The 18,409-nt window shown below is 47.3% G+C and overlaps 1 protein-coding gene across 2 annotated transcripts in view; it reads right to left on the bottom strand.

The window, feature by feature from the left end:
• SLCO3A1 (solute carrier organic anion transporter family member 3A1) overlaps positions 1 to 18,409 on the bottom strand; it is a 208,663-nt gene that overhangs the window by 151,203 nt on the left and 39,051 nt on the right. For both annotated transcript variants that reach the window (XM_037053685.1, XM_037053684.1), the window contains exon 2: positions 5,770 to 6,235. In XM_037053685.1, coding sequence (XP_036909580.1) covers positions 5,770 to 6,235 — 466 coding nt within the window. The remainder of the gene's footprint in view (positions 1 to 5,769; positions 6,236 to 18,409) is intronic.

Here is an 18,409-nt window from a genome sequence, read left to right as displayed (position 1 = left end):
ACATTTTATCCAATGTCAAGTTAAAATAAAAACTCATCAGGAGCAAAATAACTCTGGGCTCCCAGTGCTCTAAAGGGAAAGTTGGTTCTCTCTGGTAACTGGTTGATATTATAGTGACGTTTGTATTAAACACACAATTGGCAGCTGAATTCTGAGAATAATTCTCTTTGCATCTTTAACTGGAACAGAGAGGGTTCCACTAGGTTACAATAGGAGTGACAAAGAAAACATGACCCATCCATATCTAATATATGTGCCTCCTGACTCAGAGCAGCTGCTGTGTACCGGGACCTCTGCAAAGGTCCCCTCCTTCCTGGGGAGGCAGATGGTCCCCACAGAAGACCTCCTCAAAGAGCTGCTTTCCTTTGGCCAGCTCCCATTCCACCTATAGCTCTGTCTCTGTACCTTTGCACACGTGTCAGTGTTGCAGGTGTGTGTGTTGTCCAGGTACACTGGCCTTGCTCAAATCCTATCTGCATTTCCTGTTCTGTTCATCCTGTTCTGCATTTTTTAAACATCATGCAATTGCACAGCACCACACACAGATGTGCTGAGAGATACACAACTGAATGCACACCAAACTGCTGAAACCCGAACGAACTCCAGGATTATGAGGTGCAGTTTCCTAGTTTAGATAGTGCACTGGGGTGATGCAGGATGGTACCATTGAGGGAGAGTGGGTGAAGGACACGGGGACTTGTCTGCATTTTTAAAAAACTTGTGATTCTATGATTATTTCAAAATAGAAAGTTAAAAAACCCTACATCCTCAAATAATTACTTGGATACCTTGAAAAGCCAGCCAACCAACCAACGTGACAATGCAGCTCCTTACAGAAAAGAGAGAACAAAAGAGACAGTTATCTTGGCTTGGTTTGGTCCTGGTCCCCCTCTGTCCCTGTTAAGGGCTGAATCATGTCCCCTCAAATCTAACATGTTAAAGCCCCAACCCTCAGAATGTAACTGCACTGTTTTTGGAAACAGGGACTTAAAGAGGTAATGAAAGTTAAATGAGGTCACATGAGTAGGTCCTACCCAATGTGATCGGTGTCCTTATGAGAAAAGGAACTGTGACACACATGGCAGCGGCAGGGACGTGTGCACACGGAGGAAAAGCCATACCCAGGTACAGGGAGGAGAGGGCCCTACCTGTAAGCCAAGGGGAGAGGCCTCAGAGGAACCCAGCACTACCGATGCCTTGATCTCAGACATCCAGCCTCCAGAACGGTGAGAAATTCAGCGTCCATTGCTGAAGCCACCCAGTGCTGGGGGTCCTGCGATGGCAGCCTTAGCACACCACTACAGTCCCCACACTCACTCCTCTAGCTTTTGTCCCCTGACAACCAGCTCCCCAGGCCTTGGCACCATCTTTAAGAGGGAAATGGTGGATGAAGTAAGGCAGGAAACTGCATCATCAAGGAACATAGGTCCTAGCATAGAGAGGTAAGTTTCAGGTGTTCTTTCCTACACTCATGTGAGGTTGGTGCAGCCATCTGAGGAATTATCAAAATATGGAAGAGGGATCATAATTTTTCAGGGTGGGCCCAGAGGGTAGAACCAGAACCAGCTATGGGAAGTTGTAAGGAGACAGATTTCTAACACAACGTAAACACAATTCCTAATGGCTACTGTGGGGGTCCAATGTCCTCAAGTCTGGAGAGGTGAGCAGAGCATGGAACATACCCATTCTGTGTGCCCACATGCCTCAGCTCCGATCTGTGCCCGCCCCTCCTCAAAGCCCTAGGAGTCAGGGCACAACCTCCTTCTGGAACCCCAACCTGAACTGTGAGCTGCAACCACACTCTCCCTCCCTCCCACTCCCCTCTTTCTGTCTGGCTGTGGCATCTACTCTCCATTCCAACACCACCTGTCCCCTCAGATTTCAGACACACTGCTATCTTCCCAGCCTCTGGTTCCTATAATTTTTATGGCCTGAAGTGCTCAGGTTGTCTCAGGGAATGCCCTGACTTGCACCTAACCCTCCAGACCATCCACTGGTCATCCATGCCCCGCCCCAGCCTTGTGCCAGAATTCAGATGCACCTAGAAAGAAAACCACTCCCACACCTGGAGCCCAACCCCATCCAGCTAAGGTATCTCAGGCAAGATACCTAACCTCCCAGAAGCATACTTTACCTGTCTGCTTCATTTATAACAGCGAAAATTTAAAAAAACCATGTTTAATAGTTCAGGCCATTAAATATTAAGGTATATGTTCACAAGGGAATAGTAAGTATGCAGAAGTAACATCAAAGAGGAATATTTACTGACATAGTGAAACACTCATGAAATATTAAGAGAAAAATAAAATTGCAAAGCACTGTTCCTTATAAACAATTTTTTGTAGAAAAGAACACCAGTGCACAAAAAAGAGTTTATACAATCATAAAGCTAAGAGTAATTATTTTCTAATTAATCTTTCTCTATACTTCCCAAGATGTCAACAGTGTTAATGCTTTTTAACTAGAAATAGTTATTTTCAAAATCTTTAACACTCCCATGTTGGCTTGTTCCTCCTCAAAGAAAAAAACCAGAAACAACCCACTGACATTAGCTACTTATTCTTGTACAATGCGATATGCCGTGTTTTGAACTTGGAGAAACAGAGCAGCCAAGAAACTGGGCTAAGGGAAGGTCACCAAATGGATGGGTGGCAGGAGGAGCCTCCCGAAGGGGCAGTTCTCGGACCCACTCATCAAACAGCTTCTACTGCCACTCTGCCCAATGGTCCCTCTAGGAAGAATGTCTGTCACGTGTCACCCACGGGCTACTGTCTAGCCGTGAGGCTTGGCTCCACACTGTGCTGTAGTAGAAAGCGTGCCAGCAGAGCCATGTCCCCATTCACTGGGTTTTGTCCCCTGGTAATGAGCTCCCTTGGCTCCCTCTGCACGCTGGAAAGAAAAAGCCGCCTAACGGTGCCAGCCAGAGAAGCCCCTTGTGAATGGCCCACCAAGGAATCTAGGAGTTGGCAGTGGCTTGGCCACAGAAGCCAAAGCAAATAGTCACTTCAGTGGGAAACATCAGCTTGACTCAAGATGGAATGTGTCACTTCCCCCTAGTTGTAGTGGGGTCGATGACATGGCCACAGATGTGCAGAGGGCACCCATCTAGCGATCCCCCACGCAGGCAGCTCAGGGGCCGGTCTCGTCACCAGTGACCAGCAGCCTAAGGTCTGTGAGGTTTTCATCCCCTTCCCTTCTGTCTTCCCCAGTAAAGGATCTGCTAGGAACGAGCTGTGTTTGATGCACGCCACATTTCTAATCCTCTCAGCCTCCAATCCACACTCAAATTTTCGGCGTGTGACCAATTGGCTGGTCACAGGCCCCTCTATCTTAACCAGCTTTTCAGGAGCTGGAACCCGGAGGCACACTGCTATTCCACCCCAATGGGTACACATTTACACCTACACTCCCAGCACCAGTCCTTTCAGACTTTCTTCCTCTCTGCAGGGAGTTAAGAGGCCATAATTCACATCGATTCTATTCACTGGGCTCTCCCGAATACTTCCCAAAGCAAATTTAGTGGCTTCAGAACTAGCTCCCTTTTACAGCAGATGAATGCTAAAATAGTCTCAAGATCACTAACACTTTTTTAACGACCTGTACAAAGAATGAATGAACCACTTATGTTCTGCACACACTATGGCCTTCTTAAATTCCTCCTGGAGAATCCAAACCACGCATGGAATAAGAGGCCACTAGTGAGGCCAGGCTGTGCAGTATGCTTGCTCTCTGCTCGTGCCTGAAAACACAGATCCATGAAACCACCTAGGACACACTCGGAGGGCCCATCTTCCTGGCTCTGTGCTGTCATGACTTGGAATTTGGCCAGATGGACCAGAGCCACCAAGATGTCCATGCACCATGCAAATAGCAGCTGCTCTCTGACTGCTTAACTACCACAGAGGAAAAGGGTGTCCAAGTAGAAATTTGGCTGAAACATCCCTCATAACAAAGACTCACTGCAAATCCCATCGATAAGAGTTCAGAACTGGAGCAGGCCCCTCTGCCCATGCCTGAACCCAAAACATCTCTTCATCCTAAAGCTTTGCACACACAAGCCAGGCCTCATCCAGTGCAGGGAAATACCGTACCCTATTCCGTCAGGAACACTTCCAGAAGCGGGTTCTGAGTCCGCCTCCCTGGACAGGAAGCCCTGAGCAGAGGTGATTTAGCATTGCTATTACTTGAGGAGAGATTCTGGGGACACATTTTTCCATTTAATTCTATCATCAGAGACAAGAACTCGGCTTTCACTCTCCAGTTCCTCCTCTGTGCTCTGATTTATCCACCTACTGGTATCACTGCCAGAAAACACCTCTCCTAGATCCTAGGGTGACATCCATCAAGTCAGAGGCCAACTGTCTGGCTGGACTTCAGGGAACTATTGTGGATCCATGCTGTGGCCCACGTCCTACTCTGCAACAGAGTCACATGGATGGCTTTCACTCAAGCTTCAAAAGTAACAAAATATAAATGATTTCCTTAGCCCCCCCATCCCCGCTGTGCCCAGCTTCAGGTACAGTGTGGAAGCCCCTAACCACATGAGAGCAGGTCTCGCCGTCCCCGGCCTGAGCAGTCTTCTCTTTTACTTCGGGTTCCATGGTCGGGTCACGACCAGGCTCACAGGTACCACCTTTCTCACCTGGAGCCTGTCCCCAGAGGGCAGAAACATACATCTGCAATGTATTTGTTCAGCAGAAGCATCTATTCCATCGCTGAGACAGAAGGGCACACAGGAAAACCAGCATTCAGGTGTGTGATACCCCCAGGCCCTCCCAGCTCAGAAAGCTCGGCCAAGCAGTGTACGCTGACAGCTTGGCAGATGGGAAACTTTGCGTCAAATCCTGCTCAAATTCCACAGTAATCCAAAGCTCCATGTTATAATGAACTTCATATCTCAAAGCACCCAGCTTCCACTGGGAAGGGGAATATTTTCAAAGCTGAGCACTCGGTGACTGGGGATGTGTCATATAATCCAACAGTTTGTGGGAGGAAAAATTATACTTGGTAAACAAAGGGTGGAGATACTGGCACGCCAGTCCTCACCATACAAATGCCCATGAAGCAGGGCCCAGAAGCAGGGACTGACAACCAAGGAGTCCGTGCCACCTTGCAAACATCAGACACTCCCATTCACTGTGAGAGCAATTGGCCACTTATACATTTCTTAACCCCCTATCTGCAAATGGCTTCAGTCCTTCCAACGCAAAGTATCAGAAACTCGTACTATATAAAATAATTTTAAAAACTCAAGACGTACCTTATTTCTTCTAAAATATCCAGTTCCAACACATACCTCCATTACGGAAAAAAAGTTACTCAGTCAAGTCATCAAGTTTGAATGACAGCAATGCCAATGTGTAGACCCCCAATATACCCTGGTCCAAACAGCCTGAAGTCCAGACACACAGAGAAGGGCAGATAAATGGGCATAAAACCCCTCCTGACCATGTCCTTCCCTCTTGTGGTCTGCTGATGCTCTAGCACAACAGAGCTCAAATTCTGCACAGGGGAATCACCTGGGGAGCTTGGTAAACATGCTTTATGCCCAGACTGCACTCCGGACCAACTACACCAGATTTTCTACGGGTGCAACTCAGACATCAGCTTTCAAAATCCCTCAGTTTTGAAGCGAAGTTTGAGAACCAGTGCTCTGGCAGAACACAAAGTTCATGGGCTCACCTTTCCTTCCTTCGTCAACACACCCAGATTACTAACACAGTGCAGACCCAAAGCGAACCATCCCCCCAGCTCTGGGGCCACTCCTACCTATGTAGAGTGAGGAGTCCTTCCTCCGTACATGGTCATCGATATAGGAGACGCCCAGGGGCTGCACAGGGGTAGCACCGATGCCCAGGAGCACCTGGGCCCCAATCAGCAACAGGTACATCATGTTGGTGGCAGTCCGGCTGCGGCAGATGAGGTCAGGGTCAGGACCCTGGTCACTACCTGAGCCATTGGCGGCACAGACATCACGGCCCTCAGCGCCCCAGCGGATCTCACCAGCTTCGTACTTGTACTGGTGGGTCAGGAACTCAGGCAAAGCGGACAGCAGCGCTCCCAGGGCCATGACGATGCCCCCGCAGCCAATGAGGCGCGGCCGGTGCCCACGAGCCCCGAAGTAGCTCACGAAGAGGATGAGCGCCAGGTTCCCAATCTCAAAGCTGCTGGCAATCACACCCACGTCAGCGCTCTGCAGGTTGAACCTCCGCTCCAGGGTGGTCAGCACGCTCACCTGCAGGTACAAAACAGTATCTGATGTCAATCCCAGTGGACACCACGGAGGAAATCACCTTCCGGCCTCCTGGCCCACCTAGCCCCCTCACACCTCCTACCTGGAGGTTTGTACCACGTGGGCAGGGGATTCAAATCTGAAAAGTCAAAAAAATGTTTACTTAGTATGGTAGGCCTAGTTACACGGTTAAAGAATTAACTTTCTCACTGGCAAAGAAGTTTTTCTTGGCCCCTTGCCATCTTGAAAGGTGGCAAGCACTCAGGAAGCACCATTTCCCCTACTCCAAAGCAACGTGGAGCCTGAGCATCCTGTAGAAGCAGAGAAGCCCAGAAGTCCGCAGTTTGTACATGCTCTCAACTACAGCCTTTGTATTTGTGAAGCCTGCTCTGGGAGCCAAAGGCCTCTCACCAGGAGGTCAGCACAACTGAAGAAAATAAATACAATAAAATAGAATAAAAACCTAGAATAAAAACCTAGATGGCAAAATGGACAAGCTAGATGTGAGCTCATTAATCATTAGCTCTTCACTCTTTTAGAAACTTCCAAACAATGTAGACATGCTCCCTAAGGGCTGCCAGGTAAATACACTCCTTACTGGTCTATGCCCCACTTAGCCCCCCCCGCCATGGAATATTTTTATGATTTCCCCCACCTTTGTATTTTTGCCTGCCTTACATTTGCTCACTTAACAAATATTTACTGAATATCTGTTATTGGTTGGAAAACGCCCTAGACACAAAAGACAAAAAATAAGGAAGAGATGACACCCAGACTCAAGATGCCACCAAGCAGAAAGGTACACATGAACCCAACTGGAAACCAAGCAACTGGATGTTACAGTAATGATGCAAACATCGCGCTGGGGGTGGGGCCAAGAGGAGATCTTCACTTTCAGGTTTCTTGAGGTGAAGAGAAAACATAAATGGCCTTTCTCTCTTGCTGTTTGCAGGTTCCTCACAGGTTTATGAGCAAGACACAGCTCCTGTCACGGGAGACCTCACAGCCCCAGCTGGGTGGTGAAGAACTCTCCCGCAAAGGGAACGGCGTGAGCAAAATCAGGTGGCATGACCTAATACTGGAAGGGAAAGTACTAGGAAAGGTGCACTGGGGACAAATTGTACGGTGCCACAAGAGCCGCCCTGATGAGGCCATCCCATGCAGATCACGGCAGGAGGAACACCTGGTCTGAATCCCACCTCGTAGTTCCTTTATTAGCTCTGGGACTTTGGCCAAATTACTTAACCTGTTCAGGCCATGATTTCCATGAGGTAAGAGTAGTATCTACCTACCAGGATGGATGTGAAGGTTAGAACTAATGTACGCACAGTCCCTTTACAGAGCAGCTCTCTCCCTGGCAGGAGAGTCTATGGACAAGCAGCCAAGCAGAGGGGTGCAGAGCCAGGGCTCTGGGACCAGAAAGCCTAGGTCCACCCTGACTCTGCGACCTCAGACAAGACACTATGCTTTCACCTTCCCATCTGTAGAATGGGAATAAGAACGCTACCTCTTAGGGCTGGTGTCAGGAGTCAAGAACATGTATGTGTAAGTGCCAGGTGAGGGCTAGCTGTAACCCTTATTTATCTGAGGTCATCAGGGAACTTCAAAGGTTTTCCAAGCATAGGAGTGATACCAGGTACGACTCCTGTGGATAATGGGTAGTGGAAGAGTGAAGGAATGCCAGCAGAGAAAAAAGCTGGGCTGTAATTAAGAGAGAAGAAAAGACCTGAGTCAATACGGTGCAATGGAAATGAACAAAACAGTTTGAGCACGGCAGAGGCAGAATTCTATCTTTGGGGAGACTGGCTCTGTCAGCTCATCATGGTGGGGCGGTGCTAAGGCAGGGGAGGTGCGGGAGTCCCATGGATCTAGCCTTCCTCCAGGTGTATAAACACGCACACTGTAGTCAACGCCCACGCACCCACAACCTCCCCACAGTGCTCAGGCACACGTGCCTGCATGCATCCACAATGTACACGTGTGATGTTCTATGTGCCTTTATTACAGAAACTAACTATAGCCCAAATGATTCTTCTTAGCCTTACTCCCAATTCCACACATTTAAATAGACTCCTTTAGCCCTGAGGCTCCCATTGCACTTGGAAAGCACTAAAAATTTCAGATGCCTGGGCCCTCCCAGTTTCTGACCAATTAGTCAGGAGAAGCCTAGGCCCTGCGATTTTGGTTGAAGATCTCCCAGCGGTTCTGCACACTGCATAGCGCTAACATAAGAACACACTGTGGTGAGTCCTTCAGCACTGGTGCTGGGGGAGCTCAGGAGAGCGCTCTCCCAACACTGGCACAGGCCCCAGCCCCCCATCTGTGACCTACGAGAGGACATCTGTACACCCCTCGAGCACGGGCACTCCAATGCGGATTCCCGTTTCCAGTCTAACCCAGTCAAGGCCAGCTCACAACGCAGCCGGCCCTACTTACGTGTCCAGGTCACTGTTTTCAAACACCAAGTATTTGCAATTGTCGAGAAAAGAAACTCACTAAAATGGCTTTCAAATACTCCCCCAAATGTTCTGAAAGGTCTGGGCGAGTGAAAACACAGGCTTTATTTATGCACCCCTTTCCTTCGTAACACAAACAAGCATGATGGAACGTGTGTTCCACCAGAGGCTGTTAGGCAATGCAGTGCTGGAGGGAACCCCAAGGCAGGCAGCCTGACTGCCTGGGAGATGGGGGCCTTGGGGTTTCCCCCAGGCCTTTGTGGCGAGTATTAAGAGATGCCCAGAAAAGGCCGGATACAAAAACGGGCACATTGCGGCAGGGTTCCCTTGATGCACTCGAGTCGCTTCGAGCAGTCTGGTGGGTCTGCAGCCTGGTGACCACCGCCATGAGAGAAGGGCAGTGAGAGTGGCAGGAAGAGTGGGCAGGCGGGCGAGGTCAGAGCGGCAGCCCCACTTCACTCCTGCCACGAGGCTTAATGACATCCACACTTGGCAGCATATCTAAAACATGACAACTGCTCCATTTGAACAGGTGTGCCCTGTCATAAACTATCACACAGGTATAGATATTTATGATGACAGATAGGGTGGATGGGATAGAGACAGTTGCTGGCAAAAGAAAAATAACCATCTCTGTCAGAGAGCGCTGATGCCTGCGCCTGCAGCTCTTGTCCTGCCTCAAACCTGCTCTTGGCAGGGTAACCCGCAGGGGTGACAGGAAGAAGCAGGGTCTTTACCTCCTTGACTCAGCCTCAGGGACGCCCATCTGCACTGTGCTTGGTGGATCAATGAGATCACAGCCTAATGTCTTCAGTCACTTAAAACCCGACTTTGAAAAGACGAACTAATTAAGCACGCACGAGGCCACGAGGCCCAGGTGTGGCTTTTATTGGCAGCGAACAATCCAGGGATGAGGAACATGTGCGCTCAAGGGAATGACTATCTCCACATAGTGCAAAGCAGAACTGATGGAAACCATCCCGATGAGAGACGGAGGAGACAGAACTCCAGGAGGAAAACAGAAAAGGAAGCGCCCTCGCCTTGTGCCAAATGAGTATGAAGTTATCACCAGAAGAATGCAGTATTTCTCAGGTCCCTACTACCAGAACTCAAGAAAACACAAGCTTGCATTCTGAAATCTCCTGGAGCACCTGGAAGAAAAACACCTACAGATTCCCAAACCCTGAGATGAGGTCCAGGAGCCTGAGGGTTCAGAAAGCTCCTGGGTCTCTGATGTCCGCCCAGGGCTGAGTACCACACCACTGGCATTGCAGGGGCCCAACATGCACTCACCGTCCACCTAGAGCTGTGGTTCCCAGCCACTGTTGGCAGCAAAGTCACCCGGAGGCCATCAGCCTGCCGGGCTCCAAGCGCAGAGTGTGTGACTCCCCGGGGCTGCAAGGGGACTGAGAACTCACAGTTTTCACAAGCTCCCGGGTAGGGCTGATCAGGAGGCCAGCGCTTTGAGAACTGCTCCTCCCCCGGAATCCCTCTCTACAGCAAACCCACCCTGCTCAGGATGAAAGAGCTTGTTTTTTTCAAACTAGGTGCAAGTCGAAAGTGCCCCCTCATTTCCAGGCCACAGAGAAATGCTCCCCTGTCTGGGAAAGGAGGGCTGCACTCTGGAAAGACTCACCTCCTATGGGCCGAAGTACAGCCAGGGCAGCTGCAGAGGCCATCAGCTCATGCTGCCACCAATGGCACATGACAGGAGGCATCAGAGACCTCGGCCAGGTACAAATGAGCTCTGTTCACCTTCCTAAGGGTCCGGTTATCAGGAATGCAGTAAGAAGCCAGGTTCTTCAGAGCAGCATCTAAAGCTCGACTGGTCTCATGAGCCCTCCCACTTTCTTATTTTGCCTGGAGCAGTGGGGCCTGCACCTGAACCGAATCACATGCACTCGTCCACGCGTCCCACCGTACCAGGACGCTGATGTAATTAACCTGTGGGAGCTGGGTCCAAGCACGAGAAGTTTCAAAGCTCCCCAGCTGACTCCAATATGCAGTCAAGTCCAGGTGTGTGTGTGCACAGACATCTGTATGGACAGCACAGAGGGGATATATGTGCCCGGACATCTGCAGCGGTGCAACCTGGCCACCCTGGTGTGGCACTGGAGCGCAGGAGCCTCCTGGTCAAACCTGCCTTTGACAGATGGGAGGTACACACATATATCCATATGTTACAGTGCAGTGACCTAAACACTTATGACATATCCACTTTGCACAATTTTAAACCTTAATTTTAAAATATTTTTAGTGGAAAAAAATCTAGTTTTGATAGCACTTGGCCAAGTCAGTTGTTCTGAGCCTATTTCCAAATCTGTGCAGCAGACAACAATGCTTTGAGTGTTATGTGATCACAGCTGGCACAGAGGAGGTGCACACAAAACAGGTGCCTTCATCACCGGTGTGCACGCTCCAGTTCAATTCCATGTGCATTGCCTGCTCCGTGGGACATGCTAGAAACCTAACAATGACAAAGACCAGGCCTGGCCTGTGGGAGTTCACAGTCTGAAGAGAGCAGAAAGACACAATCAAATCATAACACAGCCTCTACCAGTGCCTATGACAGAGTGGGAAAGGGCTGGAGGGAATAGAACAGACTGCATGTAGAATATGTCTGGATACAACAGAAATCACCTGAACTGTAACAGATGTGGAGGGAGCAAAGGGGGTACCACAACATTCCCAGAGAAAATATCAGTGGCCTGAGGAGTGAACTTTGCCTGGTGGAAGGCAAGTTCAGACACCCCCTGGGGAAAGAAAAGGCCTCTTTTGACTACACAGCACTGTGAGAAGTCATCTCAGATAAAATGGCCTTAAAGACATACTAGGGGTCTATCCTTGGTTTGGAAGTCACTGGGGAGCCAAGGGAGGTTCTTGAGCAGGAGCCATCCCTCAGCAACGCTATACTGGCATTGCTGCAAAGTTCAGAGTGAGAAGAAACTGCCCAGTTTCAACAGTACCAGTGAGAAATGAGGCTTCAGCAGGGTAATGCTGGTGGAACGTCCAAGAAGGGCGTCTATGTGTGATGCCTCCAAATAAAGACAATTCTGCTCTGTGGGGCATGATGACAGGCCCCAGCAGGCTTCCCCCAGGGACCTGGAAGAAGCTGCAGCCTCAAACTACATGCCCAGGAGGATTTCCGGCCAAGATGGAGGACTAAGTAGACACGCTGTGCCTCCTTGCACAACCAAAATTAAGGACAACAAAATTTAGAAACAAAAAAAACCCAAAACTGACAGAAAATTGAACTGTATGGAAGTCCGACAACCATTCACCCAGACAGGTAAGAGGGACTGAGTCAGTGGTGGGCGGAAAGGGGTTGTGGCAGGAAAAAGTGGTGGCTGATGGATCTGGGTGCGCAGGTAGCTGCTGGCAGATCCGGGCACAGGGTGGCAATGAGCACACCCAGTGAGGCACACAAGGCAGTTGGCTAACCGGGGACACACATTCGTGTGCAGATAAACCAGGCGAAAATGGGCAGCAAGACAGACCAAGCAACCTAGGGCCCCAGAACCAGAAAATGAAGCCTAAAAGCACTGATTGAAAACACTTATGGGGGTTGAGGTCCTGGGAGAGACTCCCAGCCTCACAGGAGAGTTCGTTGGAGAGACCCACAGGGTCCTAGAACACACACAAGCCCACCCACCCGGGAACCAGCACTAGAAGGGGCCAATTTGCCTGTGGGAAGCTGCAGAAGGGACTGAAAGCCAAGAGAGTGGAGCAAGCACCATTGTTCCCTCTTGGACCCCGCCCCCACATACAGTGTCACAACACAGCGACTGGGTTGACCAGCTTTGGTGAACACCTAAGGCTCCAACCCTCACTTCGTGAGCAGACCAAAAAAAAAGGAGGGGTGCTCAAACAGAAGAACAGATCAAAGCTCCAGAGCCAATACTTTTAATTAAGCAACCAAGAGATAGCCAACCTATCAGATGCACAGTTCAAAGCACTCGTGATCAGGATGCTCACAGAACTGGTTGATTCTGGCCCCAAATTAGATGAAAAAATGAAGGCTACACTAAGTTAAATGAAGGAAAATGCACAGGGAAGAAATGCAATAGTGACGGGAAGAAAACTGGGACACAAATCAATGGAGTGGACCAGAAAGAAGGAAGAAAGAAACAATCAAATAGAAAAGAATGAAGAAACAAGAATTCAAAAAACGAGGACAGGCTTAAGAACCCCCAGGACATTTTTAAATATTCCAACACCCAAATTATAGAGGTGCCAGAAGAAAAGGAAGAACAACAAGTGGAAAAGTTATTTGAACAAATAATAAAGGAGAACTTCCCCAATCTGGAAAAGGAAATAGACTTTCAGGAAGTCCAGGAAGCTCAGAGAGTCCCAAAGAAGGTGGACCCAAGGACGAACACACCAAAGCACATCATAATTACGTTAGCCAAGATTAAAATGAATGAGAGAATTCTAGAAGCAGCAAGACATAAGAGGAAAGTCACCTACAAAGGAGTTCCCATCAGACTGTCAGCTGATTTCTCAAAAGAGACCTTACAGGCAAGAAGGGGCTGGAAAGAAGGATTCCAAGTCATGAAAGGCAAGGACCTACATCCAAGATTGCTCTATCCAGCAAAGCTTTCATTTAGAATGGAAGGGCAGATAAAACACTTTTCAGATAAGGTCAAGTTCAAGGAGGTCATCATCACCAAACCCTTATTATATGAAATGTTAAAGGGACATATCTAAGAAAAAGAAGACAAGAAATATGAACAGTAAAAAGACAGCAAATTCACAGTTATTAACAACCACACCTAAAATTAAAGCAAACTAAGCAAACAACTAGAACAGGAACAGAACCACAGAAATGGAGATCACATGGAGGGTTAGCAACAGGGAAGTAGGAGGAGAAGAAGGGGGGAAAGGTACAGAGAATAAGTAGCATAGATGGTAGGTAGAAAATAGACGGGGAGGGCAAGCATAGTATGGGAAATGCAGAAGCTAAAGAACTTATGACACATGGACATGAACTTAAGGCAGGGGGAATGTGGGTGAGAGGGGGTGTGCAGGGTGGAAGGGAATAAAGGGGGGGAAATGGGACAGCTGTAATAGCGTAATCAATAAAATATATTTTAAAAAAGCCACATGCCCAGCAACAGGGCCCCTGTTGGGCAGCCGGTGAGGAGCAGTCCAGGAGACGTAAACCCCACATAAGACTGAAGTCACACAAAGGACCCTGGAATGGGAGGGTGCTCTTTTTTTTCTGTAAAGGGCTAGAAAGTTAACATTTTAGGCTTCTAAGCAACATGGTCCCAGTAGCAGCTACTTGACACCTCCTAGCACAAAAGCAGCACCCACAGGCAACACATAAACGATGAGCATAGCTGTGTTCCGATCGAATTTTATCAAGAAGGAGCAGTAAGTTTGCGTTAGCCCCAAGCTCTGTCAGTACAGTGTGGGAAATCATGTTATTCCTATGTCTATAATAAAAACGCTGGCCATTTATAACAAGTCTGTGAAACACTCCTCTTGCTGACAGAAAAAATGTTACAACTTAAATGCAAGTTTGTTTGTTTTTTAATCCATAAAAGTCATTTGAAAGCTAACTTCAGTTTCCTCTCTCACGGGCCAAGGACCTGTCTTCTTGCAGTAAAGCAGGAAAGGGATTTGGCCATCGAAGCCAGGGGAGCACTTCCCCCTGATGAAGCCACAGCGGCAGTTTCACTGTGTGAGGCAAACTGTGCGGTTGTGCTTTTCATCTGAACAGCAGCTCCTTGGAGCAAGTGATTCAAGGCACAGGTGATTCAAGGTACAAGGCATCCACTTGTGAATCCAGAACCCAAGTCCCCACACAAGGCAGGAAGAGGGGCAGACAGAAACCATGGGAGATTCTGAGAGCCACATAGTAACTGTGAGGCTCAGGTACCTATAACTCCTTTTTCCTGTGCATGGCATGGAGATGACAGTTCTGACCTCACAGTGTGCCACGAGGTTGCAATGGGGGGACAGCACCCCGTGCAACAGTCGTCACTGTGACTGTGGTGATGCCGGCCGGGGTTGCGAATGCGCAATGCGGCTTTGCCCTCCCTTACGGCGATATCCTGAGAACCCATCAGGTTCCCCCCACCTGGGTTTAAAGAAGCACCGTCACTTTCTCCGATCATCCTGAGAGTGAGCATCTTAGCTGGCTTTCTTTAGGGAGGCCTCATTGTTCTCTATTGACTCGGTTTCTGCCAAGCCCTGCATTCCTCAGACTATCTTTCCCTCTACACCCCGTGTCTTAGTTTCTCTCATCAATTTATTCTCACAATAACTCTGTTTCCTGAATGGCCCTAAAGTACATCAGATGCATATTTTTATTATTCTTTATATTTAGTGAAATCTTATGTTCAATTAATTCTATGATAATGTGTAACATTTTATGATTCTCTTCTTTTAAAAAAATCTCTAAATTTGATTGCTTCCTACTTATAAATCTCATGATTGATTTTTGTATCTCAGTGATTCCTCACAGAAATGCAAAAATTCCCCATCTCTGTTGGGGCAAAGTAGTAAAATTTTCTTCTACTCGGTAATCAAGCTGTACATTTTTATATCAGAAGGTTTTACACCAGGCTGGCTATTATTAATAGTTTGTGTTTAGCATCTTTCACACAACTTCAGGTAATTTTTCAACTCACAATTCATGTGCTGCCAGGTCTGTTTTTATTACAGAAACTTCAAGAACAAGAGGACTTACATGATTTCCTCACCTTTCAACAAAACTGCATGGGGGGGCAGACACAGTTGTAAGAAAGAGATTCCTGTCCCACATGCTAATGACTCATGTACACAAACACCCCCTCCCCAGGCGGAACTGTTCTCACTGAATCAAGCTTCTCTGCATGTCCTAGGGTCTGGGCTGTCAGAAAAATTGTAAAACCTCACACTGAGCACCCGTGCCATGCCCGGAACTAATCCCAGGGGATAGGGTTACACCAACTCACAGTGAAACCGAGAAGATAACGGAAACAGGCAACATTCACCAAGGGCGAGCAAAGCTTCTCCACCAGAACACAGAGACGCACAAGTCACTCTGTCTCTGTGAGATGCCCTGACCTGGATGGGAAAGCTAATGGACTCTCTCAGGTAGGCCAACGGAGCAAGCCCTAAGCGTAACCAAACTTGCTGTTAAGAAAAAAATCTTGATACTGTTAAAAGTTATGCACAGAAGAAAAGAGTTATGACGTCATATACAATTTTGAAAACTTTGGGATGAAAACAGGTAAGCAGGTTTCTTTACTATAAGCCTTAGGAGAGACTTCCAAATGGTAAAACTGACTTTTGGTCTTCCATTGAAATATATATTATGTAGTAATTCTTGACACTCCTCTGACTATGGAAACTATGGAATCTTTGTTATAAATAATGGACATCCCTTGGGAAAAACTATATATATATATATATATACAATATATATGTATGCATTTATACTTTCAGAAATACCAATATGCTTTCAATTAAGTACAGAGAAAGCTCTGCTTCTCCTAGCAACTATTTTTATTGCTTTCCTCAACCTTGCTACCTACAACCAAAGGTTATTAAACAGTGTGATTATAGCTGTATTTCCCTTTTTGCTTTGCTTACCAGGAGTCTCAGGCTCAAGCCTATAGCCACACTGGAGCGAAGATGTGGGATGCCAGTGCTGCACGTGAGTATTTAATTTCTTTCTCTTCGTGGACTTGAAATTTACCTGTTATTCCACAGGAGTACAATACTCTACCAGGGCAAGGTACAAAATCCACATACACAAATTCCTCAAGAGCACACCACCAGACAGGTAGGGTTAAGCCCTAAACACCAAGACAAACTACATCCACCTAATTATATATCCTCTCTCAGAATGCACCCCACAAATAAGCTGATGAGAAAATAATATGGTTACCAAGCTTGTACACCCGATGGTCTGTCTGTACAAGATAAACAGAGATGAGAAGAAAATGGGTCCCAAGCCCCACTAACCTGACAGCCACTCCTGGCTTCACACCCCATGGACCCCCGCTCCCCCTCCTCTCACACTCTCTCCCACGGCTTCCCCTGCAGGCCCCACTGTCCTCAGCTCTGTTGCTCACCCCTGAAGTCTCCCAAGTACACCTGTACTGGTCACTGTCCTCTTTCCTGTCCTACCTCATTTGATCCACCCCCACTTTATTCTCTGCTCCAAACTCTCCAGTGATGGCCCCTGCCACCTGGAAAAGCCCACCCTCCTTGTCTTGTGGTGACAGACCCTTGGAGATCTCACTGCCTTCTGCCTCGCACAGGCCTCCTGCAGCAATCCATCCCTATGCGCATATTGCTACAATGGCCTGGATCTTTCCCATTCCCTGGCCTGCAAATGGGCCAAAATACCACCAGCCCCACTTCACTCACCCCTGAAATCCCAACTTACCCAGCAGCAGCAGGCAGTTCAAATGCCACCTCCTCTGTGAACACCCCCCCACCCCCCGCCTTCTCCTGGGCAACCACTTGCTGCAGACTCCCACACAGCCAGCGCTACTTTGGCATGTCTGACACCCCTCATGAAGGCTGAAAGCTCCTTGAAGGCAAAGGCTATCTGATCTCGCCTGCAAATCCTCCTTGCAAAAACACTAAAGGAATTCCTTTAGGTGGAAAAGAAATGACACCACACAGAAACTCAAATATATACACAAATATACACTAAAAAGCAAAGAGTGCCAGAAAATTTGAATATGTGGATAAATACAAAAAGCCACACAAATATATGTATTTCCTCTTAACTTCTTTAAAAGGAATAGGATTGCGTAAGAAAAACTAACTATGCATTGTTCAATTCAGAACACAGACAGATGTAAAAGGATGGCGGCAGCACAAAGGGCGGGAAATGGAGCTACACAGGGGCAAAGTTTCCATTTCTACAGGAATGAAGATCCTACCGATCCAGAGCAGACTGTGACAACTTCAGATGTACATTGTGGAGGCACTCATTAAGAAAAAGACTGAAAACACATTGTGAAAAGGAATTAAAATGAAATATGAGAAAATATCTATTTAACACAGAAAGACAGTAAAGACAGAAGAACAAAGACATAAAAAAAGACATGAGGCATGAAACAAATATGACAGATATAAACCCAACCACACTAACCTCTCAACAGGGCCCCCAAAATAATACAAAGGCAAAAATTGACAAAATCAGAGGAGAAATAAACAATTCAATGATAACAGTTGAGGCTGTTAATATTCCATTCAATAACTGATAAAACAACTAGACAAAATCAGTGAAGATAAAGATGATTTGAACAATACTTCTTCCAATGTTAAAACTCAGAAATAAAATGATAGACAACCCATTTTTCCTCCAAAGGCAAGTAATTTGAATAGACATTTTACTAAAGACAACATACAAATGTCTCATATGAATTTGAAAAGATGCTTAGCATCATTAGTCTTTAGGAGAATCCAAATAAAAATCACAAGGTTCCACTACCTGCCTGTGAAAAGGGACATAACAAAGAACACAGACAACAGCAAGCACGCACATGGATGTGTGGAAACACGCACACACGACTGGTGGGATGTCAAAGATGAAATGGTTCTAGTCACTTTGGAAAACAAATGGGCAGTTAAAAAAGTATGTAAGTGAAAGTATATCTATTTACCACACAACCCAGCAATTCTACCCTCAATCTGCCCCAGAGAATTGAAAACACATGTATAAGTGGATAAACAAAATGTGGTGTATACACAAATCTAATACTAATCC

The sequence above is a fragment of the Sturnira hondurensis genome, unplaced genomic scaffold (genome assembly GCF_014824575.4).
Source record: "Sturnira hondurensis isolate 20B ecotype Veracruz unplaced genomic scaffold, ASM1482457v3 Scaffold0007865, whole genome shotgun sequence".
Classification (NCBI taxonomy): domain Eukaryota; kingdom Metazoa; phylum Chordata; class Mammalia; order Chiroptera; family Phyllostomidae; genus Sturnira; species Sturnira hondurensis.
This window is presented reverse-complemented; position numbering and strand designations above follow the sequence as displayed.